The following is a 23,648-nucleotide window of genomic DNA, read 5'->3' on the forward strand; positions in this document are numbered from 1 at the left end:
TGGGCTACTGTCATCTTTGATCTTCTTTAATAATGTTACTCTCAAGAATCGTGAAACCGTAACGAGAGCACAATCCATTTGTAAAACAGAGGTATGGAGTGTGCTATGGTTATGGTTGTACGATTAATGCGCAGTAACATTATTTCCAGACTATATGAAGATGACAGATAGACCCGTAAAAATAAGTCGTTGAGAAACTAAAAGTATTTCAATACGCTATGTTGCAGGCAAAAACTTTATTTTATTTTAAAGACCAGATCGTACACAGTAACATCCGTAAATGTCACATCCTGTGCTGAGAATTCTGTCTTCGAAGACGAAGGAAGAAAACAGAGTGCAGTAAAAATCAGACTCGATTTCAGGATCCTCTGTCGGAAAGTTCTAAAGTAAGAAGAAAGTTACGTCTGCTGTAGTAACTAAATAACAGTGGCAAAAAGAAAGCAATTACTGTGTCACATTTTTATCGCAGTTAAGCGAGACGTGAGACGTCACCGAAAACTGTTAGCGAAAATAATTGCAGTAGATGTGGGTGACGTTAGGAACAAAGAAACAGGCAACGGCGTACTTTTTGCTCCAAACAGTTGCTCCCGGCCGATATACGGGATAAAAGCTTGACAGGAAAAAAATGCCATTTTGCTTTTGTCTCAACAGATTTCGCAGCTCGATTGGTAACTGCTGAAAATATTTTTCATTAAACTTTTTTGTAAATGCACGTCAAACGAAAAATCGTTGGCGGTTACTCGATGGAAGTGTTTCTATTGTTAGTTGTTATGTTGGGCACGTTTTCCGTACTGACGTCGAGACTGGAATAAAAATGGATGACAGCGTTACCAACTGTCCGTTACGTGCTTTTTATAAGTTAAAAGCTACTTGCGTCAGGTAGGAAATGTTGGCATCGGGATTGAAAGAATCGAGCATCTCAAGAATAAACTCAGTATTCATACAGTATTTGCTCATAACATGCAGAAAAGAGCTGTAGCTCACTTTTATTCAGCCTCCAATTCTTCGTGACATCAAGGGTATAAAGCCTTACCAATTACACAGTATTAGAACTATTGAACGAAACAGAACAGTACAGAGATAAATTTAAAGTCTAATACAGAAAGGCAAATGTATGGAGTAACATTTATTTTTGTTGTTGTCAAGGCATGAAAATGCAAGGTTTCCTAAGAGAGAAACTGACAGTGTGCTTACAAAGACACAAATCTCTAATAGTAATCTAACAAAATTATGAAAAAGGCAATTCGGAATGAATGTTTCACTCTGCAGAGTCAAACTTTCATTCTGGAAACATCCCCCAAGCCGTGGCTAAGCCACGTCTCCGCAATATCCTTTCTTCCAGTAGTGCTAGTCCTGCAAGTTTCGCAGGAGAACTTCTGTGAAGTTTGGAAGGTAGGAGACGAGGTTCTGGCGGAAGTGGAGTTGTGAGGACAGGTCGTGAGTCGTGTTTGGGTAGCTCAGTTGGAAGAGCACTTGCCCGCGAAAGGCAAAGGTCCCGAGTTCGAGTCTCCGACCAGCACACAGTTTTAATCTGCCAGGAAGTTTCAACAGGGCGATAGATTTACTGCCCGTTTGTGAGTTCATGCGATGGAATACGTATATTGTTGAGCGTTTCTGTACTTTAACAGCGAGGTTCGACGTTTAAAATACTCTTAACAGGCTGTGGCACTCAAAACACCATGATGCAAATTAACGTTTTACTTCTCAGTCAGTTCTGTGAAAGGCCACAGTAAGTTGCCACATGGTGAACCTATGGCACAGTGTTTACTGGTTGATATGTTACAACATTGTTATTTAAGGATACAAAGAACTAAATTTACATAAAAAATGCCCCTTTTTGTTGGATGATCGTACTAACCTGTCGAGAAATGGCACGCCAGTGTTTAAAAGTATTATCACGTATTTAAACGCAAAGGAAGTGGAACAGAAATCTCCAACAGTATACCTTCGCTAGGCATGTAAATTACATACTCTGACCCCTTGTTCATGAATGTTCTCACAGCCATTTTAGGTTGGGTAAGTTGGAATTTCGACAACTCTCATTTCGACATATAAGGCGTCATTATATCTGTAATGTTTTCAGATTTTCCATGGAAGTCTCATCAGCACAGTTTTGACATTTGTTTAAATATTTTTATGACGTATCCGCCACAGGGACCCAAATTCAGGGTGTTCTGCGTTTACGTAAACAAAAAATGTGCTCTACTATATCGCTTAACAGCGCTCACTATCATGGACTGTGCGGCTGGTCCCGGCGGAGGTTCGAGTCCTCCCTCGGGCATGGGTGTGTGTGTTTGATCTTAGGATAATTTAGGTTAAGTAATGTGTAAGCTTAGGGACTGATGACCTTAGCAGTTAAGTCCCATAAGATTCGACACACATTTGAACAATTTTGAGCGCTCACATACCTAGTCAAAAACGCCCACGCCCCCTGCCCCGCTCCCTCCCTAGCTCCACTCCTTCCTCTCATACTGCACGCGTTGACGCACTAAGTCCTGTTACAAGAACACACAAGGGTTGAACTAGCTCCACTCACTATTAGGAATAAGAAAAAAAAAATAGAAACAAAGTTGGCAAGCAAAGTAGCCCCTCCACGCCGTGTGCGTGGTCTGCGGGATATTTACGTGTGTTTAAATTGGATTGTTCACCATCGATATGCAGCACGACGAAGAACTAAGTATTCGGGAAGGATAATGTTATTTACTAGTATACAGAGTGCGAAAACAGAGCTGCCACCTCTCGAAACAAGAACGCTTCGAATCCACTTGGTCACCGAATGTAGCGTACTGTGGGTGAGAGATAGAGGTACAGAATAGAAAGAATGTCAGTATCGGTTGAAATGACAGTTGTCTTTTTATTGCATTACATATCCAAATTTCCAACATAGCAGCTATCAACAGTCACGCAGAATGAACGAAATTGTGACGGCACATATTCCAATCTAACTTATCCATATAGAAACTTCAGTCCAACTAAAGAGGTATGTTGCCAGATAACGTCACAAAGATCTCGAAGATCGGGAGTACTTTCTGGCCTTAACACAGCAGAAATGTAGCCGGTCCTACTAACGGGTGCTGCCAAATTACCGGCTAGGTGAATTAGAAATGACCGTATTGTGTACCCAATGTCACCTTACACATTCACGTTAGGTGTTGGCCGGGCCGATTTAAGGTCCTAGCCACACAAGTGGCATTTTGAGACGCCAAGCTAATAGGGGCGACAGAGCCCGTATCATAGCTACTAGCGATACCTGAGCCCGATTAAAGAATATTGTAAAAGAAACAAACACAGGTACGCAAACAAGACGTAACGAGAAAATGGCAAATGCGTGGTTACGAGCCACCACCGACTTCACTGTCAAATATTGTTCTATTTAGAACCATATTAATGATAATAAATTTATTTGAAACGCTATGACAAAAATATTCTATCTGATGTGCAAAAAGTATGAGACCGATGAAATACCCTCAGACTTTAGGAAAAATGCAATAACTCGAATTCCAAAGAAAGCACGTGCTGGTAGGTCTGCTCATTACCGAACTATGTTTAACTAGGCATGTTTCCAAAATGCTAAAACCAATTCTTTACAGAAGATTGGAAAAGAACTGGTAGAAGCAGACCTCAGGGAAGATCGGTTTGGATTCCAGAGAAATGTAGGAATACATGAGGCGATACAGATCTTACGATTTTTCTTAAGAGATAAGTTAAGGAAAGGCAGATCTACGTTTAAAGCATTTCAAGAGTTACAGACGGTTTTTGACGATGTTGAGTGGAATATTCTCTTTGAAATTCTGTATGCAGTTAGCAGGGGTACAATACAGGGAGCGAAAAGCTATTTACAACCTGTACAGAAATCAGAGACCAATTGTAAGTGTCGTGAGGCATGAAAGGAAAACAGTGTTTCAGAAAGCAGTGTTATGTTATTCAGTCCGTATGCTGAGACACCACTTAAGGAACCAAAGAAAGATTTGCAGTATGAATTAAACTTCAGGAAGAAGAAATAAAAAGTTTGAGATATGCCGATGACGTTGTCTGTCAGCGACAGCAAATGACTACCAAGAGCAGTTGAACGGATAGGACAGCATCTTAATAGGAGGATTCAAGAGGAATATCCACAAAAGCGAAACAAGGTAATCGAATGTAATCGAGTTAAATCAGGTGATTCTGAAGGAACTGTACTGCGCAACAGAATTTAAAGATCAGTCGATAAACTGTAATCCCGACCCATTGCGACGCGGAAGTTTAAAATTCTTCCTCTCTAATTTTCAAAAGCGTAATACCTTGTGACGTCACCCACGGACCCAACGACGCTTCAGACAGCTAGCTTTCGGCAAATGCGAAAAAAAAGGCCAGAGTTCGGAAGTTCGTGTGATCTGTAATATGGGTTAATGATGTCAAACTGGAATCAAGTCTGACCACTGTTCCGCCAAATATCATCGTGGATACGTCACACGATGGAAAAGTCGCTAAAGCCCCTCTTATCCACATTCCACGTCTTCTTTCGACGCCTCTGGGATGGAGGCTGGAGCCGCGATAAACCTCGCTGATGTATGTTTGCAGGTGGGGATATCCAGCGACAAATTCATGGTGAATCTTCAGCTGCCCTCTATTTTGTAAAATTCGCTTTGCTACCAGATTCGGTCAAATGACCATAATCAAACATAGGCTGGCATAAACGGCTAGAGAGTTAAACGATAATAACAGTAATTCGCCCTTTTGACTCCATTATAGAATAAAAAGCTTTTTACAGTAAAACTTTGAACATAGTTGCTGAGGTTAAGTGACCGTATCAGAATTATAATAGAGCAAATAAGCCCTCGGTCACAAATATTAAGTTAAAATTGACCAGGTTAAAACACATTAATAAAATTAAAGTTGGTATTGACTGGGAAAAGATGCAGTACTTACAAGTCACATATTAAAAAACATCTATGCCGGAAAGGCGACGTCATGAATAGTTGTGAGTAAGATGTCGAGCCGCTAAGGGCTGCTCGGACTTAAGTGATCAAGGGTTGCATCTTTTTCCAGTCAGTACAAACTTTAATTTTATTAATGTATTATACACGTAATATGTTTTGGAACAGTTGGTCTGATTCTGAAAACGACGCTCATAGTAGCGTCGAAACCTGGTCAATTATCACTTAATATTTGTGACCGAGGGCTTATTTGTTCTAACACAGCTTTTTACAGTAATAACTGTGTACAATAGTTTTCATCAAGAAACAAAATTCGCAATGACAACTAGTAACACACTCATTGCTTTATTATGATTTGACTTCGGCCAGCTTATGCTTCATATAGGTCATTTACCGAAACTAGAATGAAACGGAATTGCACAAAATAAGGACAGCTGAGGGTTTGCCATGAATTTTAACAAACATTGTTTCTTGAGAGTCGCCAAAGAAAACATTTCAGGCACACCGCTGCTCAGAACTGGCACGAAAAGGCCTCCGGACATGGTATAAAGAGCGTTAACGAATCCACCTCTTCCCCTGGGACGTTGATTCTCACACATTTCACGGTTGACAACGACAGTGCGTTATAAGATCAGGAATAGTAATAAGTTCTTCACGTCCTTTGATACTGCTGACAGTCACAGGCGTTTCAGCCTTTGTATAAGGACGTTTTGGGCTTCATCCTCATCGAAAATGTTTGCACCCATGTGCAGCACAGCGCGACCGCAATTTTCGCTCTCGTGTATGGATTGGAAGCACTACGTACGGATGAAAACCATTTGACGAAATTTGGAGGTGATCCGAAGTAGCAAAGGGTGCTTCTGCTTTTTCAGCGTCCGTATTTTCTGTCCTCCTGTGGAGCAATTACGGAAGGGATACGCACATGTGTGAAGCGTGAATGAAGTGGAAAATGATCCCTCTAAGAGACCACCATTCCCCCCCTCACCCTCCGCCACCCCACGACATTTCGGCGAAACTCTTGGTGGAACCCATCCACCTTTCTTATGACTTTTAAAAATGCACCTGAACAGACAGAGCCCGTTTCTAAGTTCTAGGAACTTGCAGGCCGGCAACCTCCTCTACACCCTCCCATTCCAGATGGCATAATATCAAGCTTAAGAGCTGCAGCATAGCCTGCCTGCTGGCGCCTAGGACCCTCGTCACTGATTCTCACCGCACAAGTACACTTTTAAGGTGCTACACAAAGGCAATTGCGTGGCACTGATGATTTTGATGAACTGAGGGGATTAAATATCTTCTCCGTTTTATGGACGATTTAGCCAGTGTCGTACACCTCATCGTGGTCAAGCCAGAGGAGGACGCGAAGCACCATTTGCTACCTAACATCACTTTCAAATTTCGTGGAATGTTGTTGACGGTCTGTAGCAACTCCGACCTGTACATGAGTGCAAAACGGATGTCGCGCTGTGCTCCAAAGGGGTTAGATCAGTCTTAATTGGGATGCGGCTCCACAATGTTCTTAAAGAAGGGTTGAAACTTCCGAGGGCCTGACAAGAAAGGTTGTCGAGAACGGCTTTCTGTTGCTCAATGCACTGCGAATTGTTCTCGACCACGTAATGTGTGGGATACAACGCCACAGGAACGCCGCAGGTTAAGGGGTTGTTTCATTGATGTCCTTTATGCCACTTCCTGAGGCCTCCACAAGCCGTTTCTGAGTGGTTGTGTGTCGAAATGTTTTCCGCGGACACTCATAAGAAAGCAACGCGATTTCAACGCTGTGCATCGTTGTTTCGACCTCCAACGGATAGACAACGAAGGGGTGAAATGTGAGTAAGCGGGGCTTTGACGATTTGATAATCATATGACAGGTCCACGGTGGCGTTGGGTGGAATTTTGGTGAGGTGTGGTGCCAATGTGACGCATTAACCCACCGAAAACGTCACATGGACTTCTTAGCTGTGGCCTTTCCTTCGCATGTGTCGACAAAGAAATGGTTCAAATGGCTCTGAGCACTATGCCACTTAACTTCTGAGGTCATCAGTCGCCTAGAACTTAGAACTACTTAAACGTAACTAACCTAAGGACATCACACACATCCATGCCCGAGGCAGGATTCGAACCTGCGACCGTAGTGGGCGCTCGGTTCCAGACTGCAGCGCCTAGAACCGCGCGGCCACTCCGGCCGGCATGTATCGACACCTTGATGTTTAAAATGTCGTCGAGCCCGAACATAACGTCACAATGCGCCACGCTTTCGCATCATTCCAGAGAAAGATTGTACGTACCTTTGCCCGAATTTCCAAACAAGCTACGCAGTAAGTGAGAATTATGGGGTTTCGCAAATTTGATACCATGGGTCTGTTGCGCAATGTGGATTAGAATACGAGAAGCTACAAGTAGTAGATGAGTTCTGTTATTTGGGCAGCAAAATACGTGTAATTGATGACGGCGGAAGTAGAAAAGATAAAAAAACGTAGACTATCAGTACCAAAAAGTGTTTCTGAAGGAGATAAATCAAGTAACATTAAATACAGATTTAATTATAGGAAGAATTGTCTGAAAGTATTTGTCTGGCGTGTAGCCACTCATGCACGATAAACAGTTAAACGACGAGAGAATAATGGATTTTGAAATGTGGTCTGCAGAAGAATGCTAATGATTAGATGGATGAATTACGTAATTGACGAGGAGGTACTGAACAGAAATGGAGAGACGACAAATTTATGGTAGTACTTGACTAAAAAAGAGATCGGTTGATAGGATTTTGAGACATCAAGGGGTCGCCAATTCATTATTACACGGACGTGAGGGGGTAAAAGTCTTAGAGGGGGACGAAAAGACTAATTAGGATGTAGGTTGCAGTAGTTATTCGGTACTGAAGAGGCTTGCACAGCCCAGAGTAGCATGAAGAGCTACGTCAAACCAGCATTTGTACTGGAGACCACAATAACATCGTTTCAAATGCAATCTTTTCGATTAAATTGGCATCTGCTGAAGATCAAGTTTCATCCAAGGCGTACCTTAACAAGGTATGTGGAGCCAATACTGTACACGTCTCTCCAGGAGTTACAAATTTTTCAGATAGCCCGCACCTCAACTCGTAAATCGTTGCAAGACTAAACAATTCGATAGGATCTGACAGTAGCAAGGTTCTGGTCGAAAATAAAATGAAACCTGAAAGACAATTGTTTATTTACTTACCAAAGACGCTGTTTTTTTTTATTTACCGATGCAAGTTCATGTCCAAATTTTATCTAAACATTCTCAAACGACAGTTCCAGTAATTCACATGAACACACAGTTGACACTGGAAAGAATATATTCGTCTGTGACAGAGAGAATAGACTGTAGCACCAATAAATGCCAAAGACATAGGTTGAAACATTAATAGTAGTAAATTTATACACATGGCTGTGAAGTTTCCAGGGAGAAAGTAATCTCACCAGTTTGTACAATTATGGAAGGCAGAAAATGTTAAATGTTCATGTCTGTGAAGCATGAAAAGGGAAATACTGTTTACTCATACGCGTTATAACAGAAAACAGGAACTTGAAAATAATGTACACACCTGTGAAGCAGACTGTGGGCTGAAGCCTAGATGACCACAAACATGCAATTAAACGTCGCCACGAGGTAAGCCCCCTTCATCAGTAAATAAACTGTTAATATTCGTGTGATTGGCCGTATTTCGTTTCTGAACACACTGACAGAACGTTAGTCCACAACCAAATCCCGCCACACTAACGCACTGAACTCGTTGTAGGTGATACGGATACATTGCACTGCGATGCATTATTCTCCAAACACTACTGTGGCTCCTTCCACGAATTTAAATGCCACGTCTCCTTGTCGAGATTCCTGGTCAGTGTTCGATTGTTTGTAGAGTCACGTTTTCAAGCAATAGTGTAAGTTTTGCAGGCCCACTCGGTCCCGTAGCATGTGGAAAGCTCCCGGATTCTCAGAGGCACTGATGATCCTTGTAACGTTCGACAAGCAGCCTCCAGAGCATTGTCGTTAGCCCTGCCATACACGAAATACATATCCACATACTACTCGTTTCTGTAATGTTCCATGTTACCATGAACACTCATACAACAGACGCTCCGCAAATAAAAGACGGAAGTGGCAATCTGACTGTGTATTCGACTTTCGTATCTATTTTGTTCGCAGCCCCTTGTCTCAAAAATGTAGACAATGACCTCATCAGGACCGACATGGTGTGATGCTGATAATATTTGGTTTGTGGGGTGCTCAACTGCTTGGTTATCATCGCCCGTAGAATTTCGCAATCTTTTTACGGTACGGTTTCGCTGCTTTTCCCGAATGATGAATGAATAATGACAATAACCTAGTCCACTGGTGGAGAAAATTCACTACCTGACCGGGAATCGAATCCTGGATCCCGTGATCCAGACGAAGCAATGCTAACCACTAGACCACGAGCTGCGGATATCGACATGCAGTAGTTTACGCAGAAAAATGTCAGTTGTGGCTGGTAGCCACAAAGTTTGCGGATTCTTGTTTACTGAGAATTCTTTGCTTCAGGTATCGTGTACTTCTGTACGCTTCTGACCAAGAATTATGAAACATTTTGTGTTTATGAAATGAGTAAAATCCGAAGGAAAGGTATATGTTGCTTGTGGAAAAAAAAATTTTCTCGAACCGGTTCTGGTTCTCGCGCCCTTCTGATGATGACGAATGCAATCTGTAAATGTTTGTTCCGTTTGGACTCTCCACCCAGAGATACGTTCATCATGTCTTGGGCATCTTTTTTAATTTTACCTTTTTTTCAATTCGCCTTATCGAAACTCTTTCGGTTGACTCAGACATGTATCAACACCTATGTGTCATCTTCTGTGGGCGAAATTTATAATCGCTTATCCATTGTAGGCTTAATAGTTATAAATTGTTTTTTGCTTAGTTTTCGACATACGTGTTATAATTTCTAGGCATAAAAAAGTTAAACGATTATAAAATTTGTATTAGACATTACAGGAAAAAAATTGACCCACAGAGCACGACAAATAGGTGTCGAAATGTGTGTGGGCGAATTAAAAAAATTGTTTTGCATAATGCGGATTTGAGAAAAAAAAACGTTAAAACGTCAAGAGGCGCTTCAAACCTGAACAAGAAGTCTCCTTGGACGTGGGGATATTCAACCGCCAAATAATTCTTAAAATTCGTGGTGAAACCTTAAGCTGTCATTTATTTAGCAGAATTCACTACTGATTTCGGAGGTCTCCATTCTCAAGCTTATGGCATAAACAGCAGGAAAGTTATACCATAATTACACCATGTTCAACTTACGTTATAGATTTCCTGCCGTTTTGGCCAGCTAAGCTTAATAATGGCTAAGGACAGAAACTAGTAGCGAACCGTGTGAAATAAATGAAGGCTGAAGGTTTCACCATGAATTTTAACTGACCATGATGATTCATCACGTTGTTTTATGAGAACAGACTCATCTAGAAAGACGACGAGGTGTTACTTTTGTACCCAGTGTTGTTACTGGGTGAAACACTGTCAGCGTGCAAACAATATTGCCGCGTCCAGTGAAGCTACAACGACGGTTTCTGTAAAGACAGTCCATAGTGCTTTAACCATCGTCATATTGTCGGTGTGTACAATTGTGTTAATGCAAACAAGCCTATATTCTGACTAGACAAGTATGTCACGGCTCTACAACATTGTACAAACTAGTGAATAACATGTCTAATCTCTCCAGCGCTAGTAACCGTGCAAGGCCACTGAGATTCTGCATGGCATTGGGTGTAGACTTACCGATTCTCCACTTGCATTACAGGAGTACTATCGGGACTAGTGCGAGCAGCAATGCCCCGGAACAATAGGCTGCAAGCTCGAGAGGCCACGATCCCCCTATCGTCGTCTTCCGACATGTGGAGATAGGCGTTTCACCTTCTTACAATTAGAATAACACGTTCTTCACACAAACAATATTCAAATGTAATACCTGAATGACAAACTCAATGCTTAATCTTTCCTCTTACACAACATGTGGTGAGTGTTAAGTGTCGCAAATGCGCAGGTCGTCGTGTTCGATTGGTGGATTCTTCCTTGCTGGGATGTCTGGAATAGGGAGCAATGAGCCTCATGATGCAACCTGAGGAAGTACATGACCAAGCGACAATGGTACCAGGTCTGCTAAATCAACAACGGCCAGGTGTGCTGTGTGCTAACCCTCATAGTACGCAAATGGCGCTATTGGCCGATGATAACATGGCTATCTGTTGATCCTATTTGGTCTGCTTATGGTCAGAAGGGCAGTACTTTCTTATACAAAATTTAAATGACGCTACTCCTACCAGTTTGAATGGACGTGCTAAAATGCTAATAATTTTCATAGCCAAGCTCGTTCCAGTTTGATGTGCTCACGTTGATGGCAAAGTCATAGAACGTAAGATCACTTACTTTTATTGAGGCAATGATGCTCTAGAGGGTAGAGTGCAAGCTTGTGAGATTACAACGGTGTGCGCAGGTGAGGCGGAGATCGGCCGGCGGCGGCGGTGGGGGCGGCGGCGCCTGGGGGCGGTGGCGGTCTCGCTGGTGACTCTGGCGCTGTGCCTGGCCGCGGGCGGGCTCGTGGCGGGGCCGCTCTTCCAGCAAGAACCGCCGCCCTCCAGCCTGGACTCCAGGGTCGCAGTCGTGCGCAGAATACTCAGCGACGTGCCGCTCATCGACGGGTAAGTCGCTTCCGGCCGCCCGGAATTCACTGCATCGCTTCCTCGTTACAGTTTCACACGTAACCCGACAAGTACGAGAGCTATTTTTTTCATTGTCGGATCGGAAGTGAAATGGAAAACATATTGAAAATCAGAAATGTCTTATTAGAAACATGTAGGTATTCCTTCCAGTTACTTCTCTACCTAGTCGCCACTTAGACAAAGGTCGTACCGTAGCAACAGATTTCCGATAACCTGTCTTAGTAGGCAGCTGCATGTGCTTTCCGCCAATTGTTTACGATGGTCAACAGCTCGTTGTCTGAACCAAAATGTCATCCTCGTAGCTGCGGTTCAAGTGGGTAAAGAGAGAAAAATGAGATGGAGACACTGCCCATCGAAAACGTTGCAGGAGCTTCTTTGTTGCAGCTGTAGCACGAGGTCGAGAATTGTCATGAAGAAAGACAATGCCTTGTGACAATATTCCTCTTTACTTCTTTCTGTTCTTGCTAAACAAGATCTAAGGTTGACATAGACTTCCTTCCCTGACTGCCACCGTCATGAACCTCTGTGCCCCCAGCTTCAAAGTTGCTGCACCACTGCCGCACTTTCCTGTGATGTATGCTTGAAATCTGGCGGAATCCCTCTGCATAGGGAAATTGAATGGCGGCACAGACTTCACACTTGGCGGGAAACAACTGTTCTAGGCTTGGTTAAGTATTAGCTGTGTGCTAAGAACGGGACGCAACACATCTGTGCGAAACTTCATCGGACTCTTACTGCGGCTTTAATTTTGCGACCGATCGGACCGCGAATAAAAACAAAAATGAAAAAAAGAAATTGGGCCCTCGGAGTAATCCGTATTCCCCTCGACGGCGACAGTTCGTCGGAGACAAAAGTATCGTCAAGAGCGCCGCGGAGAAGTGTGACTGGAACGCTCTTCTTCTCTACACAATGAGCTGACGAATAGGTGAGCAGCAGTCTGCTACTGTTTGCTCATGACGCTGCAGTATATGAGAAAGTGTTGTATTTCAGTCAATCTATAAGGATACAACATGACTTAAACAGAATATCTATTATGTGTAATGATCAGCAACTTCCTCTGAATGTGGCAAACTAAAACAAATGTTTAAGAAAAACAATCCTGTAATTTTGAAATATTGTATTAGAGTTGTATTTCTTGACATAGTAACGTCAATTAAATATCGAGGCCTAGCCTTGCAAGGGGAAGTGAAACAGATCGAGTACGTGAGATCGGTTGTAGGGAACGCTGACGGTCGACATCAGTTTACTGGGAGAATTGTATGAATATGTAGGCATCTTTAGAGGAAAATTGTTACAGAATACCTGCCCAAACCATTCTTGAGGACAGCTGAACCCATTCGGATCCTCGACAGATCTGATCTTAGGATGAAAGCGAAGCAATTCAAAGATGATCTGTTAGATTTGTTAGCTAAAGGTTCCATCAACATGCAACTATTAACTGTTACGGAAATGCTTCGCGAACACAAATGTGAATCCCTGGAGCGATGACGCCGTTAATTCCGCGAAACGCTATTGAGAAAGACAAAAATATGGAATTGCGTGACGGGCTTAAACATTTCCATCCTCTTACGATGAAATAGATATTTATTGTGAACCTCTGAATAACCACACGAAGTACATCAAACATTCTGGAATCGATATTGAAAGAAAAATTATCCGTTAACGTATGTAATGATTAAACTCTGCCACGACGCGTCGTGACGCTGGCATACGTGACTTCTTAGGGAGTGGATAGTAAAATGTACTCAGCTCCCCAGTCGTATTATTGACAACAGTTAGTAAATAAAGATATTTTAGAGCAGACAGCTTGTAGTTTGCACTTCTAATTTGGAGAGGAGTACGTTCCATTAACGAGTGCTGATGCTTATCTCCGGTAGCGTTGTCTAGAGGATGATTTCTAGTGTTCATCTGCAGTCAATAGTGGTACAGTTTTTGTCAGCTGCCTGAATAAAACGCAACCTTCGTTTTGGGCTGATATTCAGTCGGAGAAAAGTTTCTTCGTGACACTGACGATACATCTCTTTTTCACCAGTATAACAGTGAAATCTAACTTATTTCCTTGTAAGCCAAAGAACCAACGGCTGTCTACAGCATAAAAATTACTAGTCCCAAATTATAAGCACGCTAATACACTTAGTTCCTCACTCGTCGTTACATATACACTCCTGGAAATGGAAAAAAGAACACATTGACACCGGTGTGTCAGACCCACCATACTTGCTCCGGACACTGCGAGAGGGTTGTACAAGCAATGATCACACGCACTGCACAGCGGACACACCAGGAACCGCGGTGTTGGCCGTCGAATGGCGCTAGCTGCGCAGCATTTGTGCACCGCCGCCGTCAGTGTCAGCCAGTTTGCCGTGGCATACGGTGCTCCATCGCAGTCTTTAACACTGGTAGCATGCCGCGACAGCGTGGACGTGAACCGTATGTGCAGTTGACGGACTTTGAGCGAGGGCGTATAGTGGGCATGCGGGAGGCCGGGTGGACGTACCGCCGAATTGCTCAACACGTGGGGCGTGAGGTCTCCACAGTACATCGGTGTTGTCGCCAGTGGTCGGCGGAAGGTGCACGTGCCCGTCGACCTGGGACCGGACCGCAGCGACGCACGGATGCACGCCAAGACCGTAGGATCCTACGCAGTGCCGTAGGGGACCGCACCGCCACTTCCCAGCAAATTAGGGACACTGTTGCTCCTGGGGTATCGGCGAGGACCATTCGCAACCGTCTCCATGAAGCTGGGCTACGGTCCCGCACACCGTTAGGCCGTCTTCCGCTCACGCCCCAACATCGTGCAGCCCACCTCCAGTGGTGTCACGACAGGCGTGAATGGAGGGACGAATGGAGACGTGTCGTCTTCAGCGATGAGAGTCGCTTCTGCCTTGGTGCCAATGATGGTCGTACGCGTGTTTGGCGCCGTGCAGGTGAGCGCCACAATCAGGACTGCATACGACCGAGGCACACAGGGCCAACACCCGGCATCATGGTGTGGGGAGCGATCTCCTACACTGGCCGTACACCACTGGTGATCGTCGAGGGGACACTGAATAGTGCACGGTACATCCAAACCGTCATCGAACCCATCGTTCTACCATTCCTAGACCGGCAAGGGAACTTGCTGTTCCAACAGGACAATGCACGTCCGCATGTATCCCGTGCCACCCAACGTGCTCTAGAAGGTGTAAGTCAACTACCCTGGCCAGCAAGATCTCCGGATCTGTCCCCCATTGGGAATGTTTGGGACTGGATGAAGCGTCGTCTCCCGCGGTCTGCACGTCCAGCACGAACGCTGGTCCAACTGAGGCGCCAGGTGGAAATGGCATGGCAAGCCGTTCCACAGGACTACATCCAGCATCTCTACGATCGTCTCCATGGGAGAATAGCAGCCTGCATTGCTGCGAAAGGTGGATATACACTGTACTAGTGCCGACATTGTGCATGCTCTGTTGCCTGTGTCTATGTGCCTGTGGTTCTGTCAGTGTGATCATGTGATGTATCTGACCCCAGGAATGTGTCAATAAAGTTTCCCCTTCCTGGGACAATGAATTCACGGTGTTCTTATTTCAATTTCCAGGAGTGTATAATGACTGTCCCAGATTTCCAAAACCAAAGATACACATGTGCCAAACATAGGTTCCTAAGGATTTCAGTTGGTACTAAAAAATAAAATGTGACATACATTATAAATGATAGACGTTTATGCGATATTTCAAAATATGATTTATGGTAATATATTAAGTTCCTTTTGAAACCAGTTTTGAATCGAATGTGAAGTAGTTGGATAGCTTTTCGAAGTGTTACTGCACTAATGTCTGAAGTAGAATAAATGCATATACACATAAATATATAGACACGTAAACTGTAGCTAAGAAACGGGCTTGCAAAAACTGAAGTGAGCCGAAATATTGGCTCCTCCGCCGAAATCGCTTAAGGCCACAAAGACAATACCAGAATCTCCACTTCAGGAAACAAGTTTCAAAGGGCCCAATACTGACCATAAACATCAGGCTTGGATCATTTCAATATAAACCTAGGAAACTTCATCAATGGCAGGTTAGCTAGATTTTTCGTACACGCAATAAAGTTCCCAAAGAGGTATTAAGAACTGTAGGACCTTATCCCAGTACCATGAAAGCAAAGAGGGACAAAAAAAGGGGAATTACAGTGGGACAGCCGGCCGCGGTGGCCGAGCGATTCTCGGCACTACAGTCTGGAACCGCGCGACCGCTACGGTCGCAGGTTCGAATTCTGCCTCGGGCATAGATGTGTGTGATGTCTTTAGGTTAGTTAGGTTTAAGTAGTTCTAAGTTCTAGGGGACTGATGACCTCAGAAGTTAAGTCCCATAGTGCTCGGAGCCATTTTACAGTGGGACAGAATTCGACATAGGAGTTTTCCCATAAAAGTCGAAAAATTCAATAACTCCATTTAAACCGCCACACAAATAAAAATTATTGCTGTATCGAATAGTTTTGTCTATTCACTGGTGTTGCCTAAGGCCACGAATTAGTTACTTTCATCATAAGTGGCGATTATGTGATCCTAAGGTAGAAACACCAGCGCCATGGAAACTACTGCAAAATCAGCAATAAAATTAATTATAGTTCATACCAGAAAATTGGGTGGATCGCTTGATGTGGTTACCCAAACCAATCAGCTACGTCCTTTACACAACAGGTGTATCACACTGAAATTCAATACTCCAGACCAGTAACTTCCTTACGTCCCGAAAACTTGTTGAAAATAAATACGACGCTTGTGAGTTGTGGGATATTAATTCTTAGCGACACACTAAGAGGCGACACAGGTACTGAAAGTATCCGATTACAACGAAAGGCAATGTTTGTTTCGCCGATTTCGTATTGATTGCACAGGAATGACACCTCAATTACAATCAAAAACGTATTCTAACGCGTAATTCATATAGCTGAATGGTTCCCCAACAAAAATAGCTGTTAAAGTTGACTAAAACAAGATGCAGTCATACCAAGGCATATTACAGGGAACAAAGACATACTCACACCTCGGCGGTCAATCCCAGAGTAACTTACAAAAGTTCTCGATAACGGTCGTTGTCGCAAGGATCAGTTTTCATCGATGGGCTTTGATCAGACCTGTAGCCGACTTGAGGACGAAATTGACGCCGAGCGAGGCGACGCATTGGTTAGCACACCGGGCTCGCTTTCGGGAGGAAGCCGGTTCAAACCAGCGTCCGGCCATCATGATTTATGTTTTCCTTTACGTTCCTAAATCGCTTCAGGCAAATGTCAGAATGGTTTCTTCGAATGGGCACGGCCGACCTTCCTCCTCATCCTTTGCTAACCCGATAGAATTGATGACCTCGCTGTTTGGCCCCCTATCCCGAAATCAACCAACAAACCAATGAAAATGACGGGAAAGCTCAGGAGGTAACTATTTTCCCAGTCACCTATAGAGGAACTTCAAAACGTTACCGCTACTCTACACGAGAGAATCTCTATGTCACACAACCAGCATATTTAAAAATTCAGTTAGTCATAAATTCACACTTACCGTTAAGGGACAAGGTGAAACAGGGTGACGTCATTGTTTATCAGAAGGAAGTAAATATAAGCGCCCTATGAGTATTCCCTTCCCTAGAACTTCATCGAAAGGCACCGAAAACACCTGTGTAACTCATAAAGTAATAACAAGGAATATAAACGGAATAAGATGAAAGAGGGCTCGAATGCACCCATTTAAATTTAGAAACGTACGTCAAGGATAACATTCTTTTCACTTACCATATTTCGTATAGCTCGTAGGTCGTACTCCTCGCCCTGCTAATAGAGACTTGATTTCATGTCATTTCTTTTAATAATTTATTTCCTCAATCTGCTCAAACACAATGATTAAAACAGCTATACTGTGGGTGCGGTATTAAAAAATTACCAATTAAGATTGTTGAGCTAATAGCCGATATGCGTGAAACGCTGAAAGCATTGCTTTACGAGGCATTAGTAAAGATTGGGGACTCTGTACACTATCCCTCTATCGTCACCTCGAAGCGAATCATTGTTAACGAAAAATAGTTCTCAGTTACTATTTACCCCGTTTTCCCACTGTCGTGTTGTTGCTTTATTCCAAATACATGAAAGAATAACTGATATACAGAGACATTAACGAATCAGTCTTTAAAAAACTTAATTTACAGAAATTCAGTTTCTAATGAAAGACCTCATGAAACAGCATTTCTGATAGTAAGTAAACGAGTAAACGGACAGGAATTTGTCTGTATCTGAATTCCCATAACGTGAAATAATAAAAACGAGGACATGGAGACACTACACGGAAGACAGAGATATATATCGATGCTATATAAGTCATGGGATACCTCATACTATCGTGTTGTACCTACTTTCTCCCTGCGTAGTGCAGCAGCATGACGTGGCATGGACTCAACAATTTGTTGGAAGCATGTGCAGAAATAATGAGCCATACTGTCACTGTAGCCCTCCATAACAGCGAAATTGTTGGCTGTACGGGATTTTCAGAACAAACTGACCTCGCGATCATGTCCCATAAAAGCATGATGGGATTCATGTCGGGTGATCTGGGTGGCCAAATCTGTCATTCGATGTGTTCAGAATGTTCTTCAAACCAATCGTGAACAATTATGCCCCAGTACCATGGTGCATTGTCAACCCAAAGATTTCCATACTTGTTTGGCCACATTAAGTCCATGAATGGCTGCAAATGATTTCCACGGAGCGGGGCATGACCATTTCCCCTCGATGTAAACACAGCCCACACCATTATGGAGCCACCATCAGCTTGCACAGTACCTTGTCGAGAGCTTGGGTCCTTGGGCTCGTGGGGCGCACACTACACTGAAACACTACCACCTCTTCTTACCAACTGAAATCGGGACTCATCTTACCAGGCCACGGTTTTCCAGTCGTCTATGGTCCAACCGATGTGTTAACGAGCCCAGCAGAGGCGCTGCAAGTGATGTCGTGCTATTAGAAAATACACTCACGTCGGTCGTCTGCTGCCATAGCACATTAATGCCAAATTTCGCCCCATTATCCAAACGGATACATTCATTGTACCTCCTACATTGATTTCTGTGGTTATCTCACGCAGTGTTGCTTGTCTGTTAGCACTGACGACTATACGAAAACGCCGCTGTTCTCGGTCTAAAAGTGATGGCCACCGGTCACTGCGTTGTCCACGGTAAGAGGTAATTCCTGAAATTTGGTGTTGTCAGCACACTCTTGACACTGTGGATCTCTAAATACAAGTATTGACTTCCCTAACGATAACCGATATGAAATGTCCAATAGGTCTAGCTCCAACTACCATTGCACGTTCAGAGTCTGTTAATTGCCGTCGTACGGCCATATTCACGTCAAAATCTATTCACACTAGTCACCTGGGTACAAAAGACGGCTCCGCCAATGCACTGCAGTTTTATCCCATGTGCATATAGCTACTGCATGCCTTTTTGACAACAATAGGTGCATTCTTCACCAGAAGGATGCAGCGAAGTGTTAGTTCAATACATTGTTGCCCACTGAAACTGCAACTACACGGTAATATATTCTATGTATACAGTCTAGTAGGAAGAATAGGTGTTTCAATTGTTCGTAATACGGTGACATTTTTTCAGTCAGTCTTCTTGCTTGTTTATTCGACCACCAAAACCCTTAATCTCAGAGTAGTACTTACACCGTACTTTATTATTTTTCGAATGAATTCCGATCTCTCTCTTTTTCCCACAGTTTTTAGCCTCTATAGTTCTCTCTAGTGCCAAGGAGGGTGCTCATGAATGTCTTAACACATGTCCCATCATCCTGTACCTTCTTCTTTTCAACGTTTTGCCCGTGTTTATTTCTTCGCCGATTCAGCGAACAGCCTGCTAGTTCCCTACCTTATCTGTTAACCTGATTTTTAACGTTCTTCCGCAGTATCCTGTCTCTAACCTTTCGATACTCTTCTGTTCCGGTTTTCCCACAGCCCACGTTTCCATACTACCATACAGTAATGCTCAAAAGCACGTTGTCTGAAATTTATTCCTCAAATTAAGGCCTATATTTGACACCAGTCGACTTCTTTTGGTGAGGAGTGGCCTCTTTGCCTCTGATAGTCTACGTTTAATGTCCTCCTTCCTTCGTCCGTCTTCGGTTATTTTGTTTCCAAGATATCACACTTACTTAGCTTCGTCTACTTCGTGAAAACTAATTTTGGTAAAATTCTAGCTGTTCCCTTTCATCTACCTCATTTTACTTTTGTGTTTTTTCGATTTACTCTCAATCCATATTCCGTGCTCATTAGATTGATCGTTCCTTTCAACAGGTCCTGTAATTCTTCACTTTCACTGAGGTTAGAATTTTCATCAACGAATCATATTACAAACAGAGCTGCCATCTCTGGCAGCAACAACTATTCTCGCCCGTCTGGGCATGCAGCAGGCCTCAACTTGGATGAGAGTTACGGGAACTTCATCTCTTGCTGCTACAGAAATGTGTCGTATTTCATTTAATCGTAGTGGTGCCGAGTGCTGGCGTGCAGTTCTTTAGAAACTCCTGATAATTTTGTTTAAATGATGAGGATTCTGATGAATGTGCTAGCGTGGGTAATACCCGAGCTGACTGTGTATTGAAATAGGTCTTGAGTTTCCTTGTTGAAATGTAATGGAGACTTCGAAGATAGGGCATACCCGTCGGTCTCATCATATCAGATTGCAGCTCAAGCTACATGACATGATAGCCGATTCTGCACGACAGAGTGAACATAATCTACACCACTGGCCACAGAAATTGCTCCACCAAAAAGAAATGCAAATGATAAACGGGTATTCATTGGACAAATATATTATAATACAACTGACATGTGATTACATTTTCACGCAATTTGGGTGTATAGATCCTGAGAAATCAGTACCCGGAAAAACCACCTCTGGCCGTAATAACGACCTTGATACACCTGGGCATTGAGTCAGAGCTTGGATGGCGTGTACAGGTACAGCTGCCCATGCAGCTACAACACGATACCACAGTTCATCACGAGTACTAACTGGCGTGTTGTGACGAGCCAGCTGCTCGGCCACCATTGATCAGACGTTTTTAATTGGTGAGAGATCTGGAGAATGTGCTGGCCAGGGCAGCAGTCGAACACTTTCTGTATCCAGAAAGGCCCGTACAGGACCTGCAACATGCGGTGGTGCATTATCCTTCTAAAATGTAGGTTTTCGCAGGGACGGAATGAAGGGTAGGGCCACGGGTCGTAACACATCTGAAATGTAACGTCCACTGTTCAAAATTCCGTCAATGAGAACAAGAGGTGACCGAGACGTGTAACCAGTGGCAGCCCATACCATCACGCCGGGTGATACGCCAGTATGGCGATGACGAATACACGCTTCCAATGTGCGTTCACCGCGATGCCGCCAAACACGGATGCGACCATCATGATGCTGTAGACAGAACCTGGATTCATTCGAAAAAATGACCGTTGGCCATTCGTGCACCCAAGTTCGTCGTTGAGTACATCATCGCAGGCGCTCCTGTCTGTGATGCAGCGTCAAGGGTAACCGCAGCGTTATAGTATCCTAGCTGATAGTCCATGCTGCTGCAAACGTCGTCCAACTGTTCGTGCAGATGGTAGTTTTCTTGCAAACGTCCCTATCAGTTGACTCAGGGATTGAGACGTGGCTTCACGATCCGTTATAGTCATGCGGATAAGATGCCTGTCATCTCGACTGCTAGTGATACGAGGCCGTTTCGATGCAGCACGGCGTTCCGTATTACCTTCCTGAACCCACCGATTCCATATTCTGGTAACAGTCATTGGATCTCGACCAACACGGGCAGCAATGTCGCGATACATTAACCGCAATCGATATAGGCTACAATCCGACCTTTATCAAAGTCAGAAACGTTATGGTACACATTTCCCCTCGTTACAAGAGGCATCGCAAAAACGTTTCACCAAGCAACGCCGATCAACTGCTATTTGTGTATGAGAAATCGGTTGGAAACTTTCCTCATGTGAGCACGTTGTAGGTGTCGCCACCGGCGTCAACCTTGAAACCTTGAATGAATGCTCTGAAAAGCTAATCATTTGCATATCACAGCATCTTCTTCCTGTCGGTTAAGCTTCTCGTCTGTAGCACGTCATCTTCATGGTGCACCAAGTTTAATGGCCAGTAGTGTATATCTTCTCAAGCGCTATTCGTAAGGGACGATGAAAGTTCGCTTTGCGTTATGGTCCTCTGGAAGTCATCGATTCCGGTTTTTGAACGGCACTCATGGGATCCCGAGTGAAGAGAGCAGCAATATTGAGAGAACCGGAACGTCCTGTTAGACAATTATCCATCTTTCATGAGACATAACATAACAGTCAATGATCAGACGCCATATTTGAATGAGAAACACTATGCGTAATCTTTCCCTTAAAGAATGTAAATGACGCTCCACCTGCTAAGTGCGGGTTATCTTTTAATGCTACTGATTTTCACATCCAATCGTGTAGAACACATCATTCCAACTTGATGTTTCTTTTTTCTCTGTGTAGCAGTTTTAATGGCTAGTTAAATAGTTTCATATGCTATAGTTGCAGAAATCAATTCTGAAATACAACATTCATGTATCCCACCACAAACATCAAAACAAAGGAAAATTCTGTAAAGTAAGTCAGAAAACTCTTATTCGAGAAGGAAAAAATTATAAAGAAAAAGCTAAGAGAAGAACTGGAGTAAGGTGACCCAGTAAAATGAGATCCAGTGACGTGTATATGCTTCGATGAACCAAACGACAGCCATTAGCCATATTGTCTTCACTCCTTGTGTGGAGTAGTCTCTACTCATCCAATGACTGTACGGTATATAATGCTTCGATACTGTTCGATACAATCTTTCTTGAAACATTAACACGGCTCCAGCTATCATCCTACACAATTAGCTATCATATGAAGATGGTCCATGTTATTGCAGGACCAACACCTTTCTTCATTGTTCTAATGTTTCTGTTATTAACATGTCCTTACTCTACCCAATTCCCTAATTAGTGAAATCGACGTCGATATCAGTAACAATTTCTAAATTATTTGATTGAATCGATCTTTACATTATCCTGATATCATTAAACATATTTTAGAATGTCATTTACATAAAAGTTTTGTGTTCCTCAGAAGTCCAGAACATAAGCTAGGATTTATGTAGATTACAGATTATTGAAAGCAACACCAATGATTTCCTGTAGGCTAATAAGTAGATCATAAATTACTTCCTTGCACGTTATTTGTACGTTAGGAGCTGCACAGGGTAGAAACAGTAGTGCAAGACGAAGACGGAGACTGAGATATATCTATCAAATAATTGAGGACGTAGGTTTGAAGTGCAGCCCTCAAACGAAAACAATGGCACAGGAGAGAAATTCATGGCGGGCCACATCAAACCAGTCAGGAGATTGATGACCCTGGAAAATATATCTAGAATTATGGTAGTTTCGTGGTCCATAAACGAAATGTATATTGGAGGCAGTAGTTTCGTCCTGGAGTCACCTTCAAATGACCGTTCTCTAAATATTCTCAATAGTTTTCCTCCAAAACAACGTCGCTTTCTCTCCAGTGGCTTCTACTTGACTTTCCGAAAAATCTCTGTAATACGTCCGTGTTGTTTGAACCTACCGGCAATAAATCTATCAGCCCTCCTCTGAATTGTTTCGATGTCTTTATTTAATCCGACTTGGTGCGGACCCCAAACACTCGAGCAGTACTCAAAAATAGGTCGCAGTAGCATGCTGTATGCTGTCTCCCTTACATACGAACCAAAATTCTCCCAATAAAGCAAAGCATTCGTCTCCCCTACCATATCGACACATGGTTATTCGATTTCACATAGCTTTGCAAAGTTACACCCAGATGTTGAAATGACGTGACTGTGCCAATCAGGACACTAACAATACTATATCCGAATATTAATGGTTTGTTTTTCCTACTTATTCACTTTAATTTACATTTTTCTACATTAAGAGCTGGGTGCCACCT

The 23,648-nt window shown here is 43.3% G+C and overlaps 1 protein-coding gene across 1 annotated transcript in view; it reads left to right on the forward strand.

Annotated features, from left to right (window-relative positions):
* Positions 1-23,648, forward strand: part of LOC124788726 (dipeptidase 1-like) — a 407,387-nt gene that overhangs the window by 79,047 nt on the left and 304,692 nt on the right. The window contains exon 3 of the mRNA XM_047256006.1: positions 11,461-11,617. Within this exon, the coding sequence (XP_047111962.1) occupies positions 11,461-11,617 (157 nt within the window). The remainder of the gene's footprint in view (positions 1-11,460; positions 11,618-23,648) is intronic.

This window comes from Schistocerca piceifrons, chromosome 3 (assembly GCF_021461385.2).
Source record: "Schistocerca piceifrons isolate TAMUIC-IGC-003096 chromosome 3, iqSchPice1.1, whole genome shotgun sequence".
Classification (NCBI taxonomy): domain Eukaryota; kingdom Metazoa; phylum Arthropoda; class Insecta; order Orthoptera; family Acrididae; genus Schistocerca; species Schistocerca piceifrons.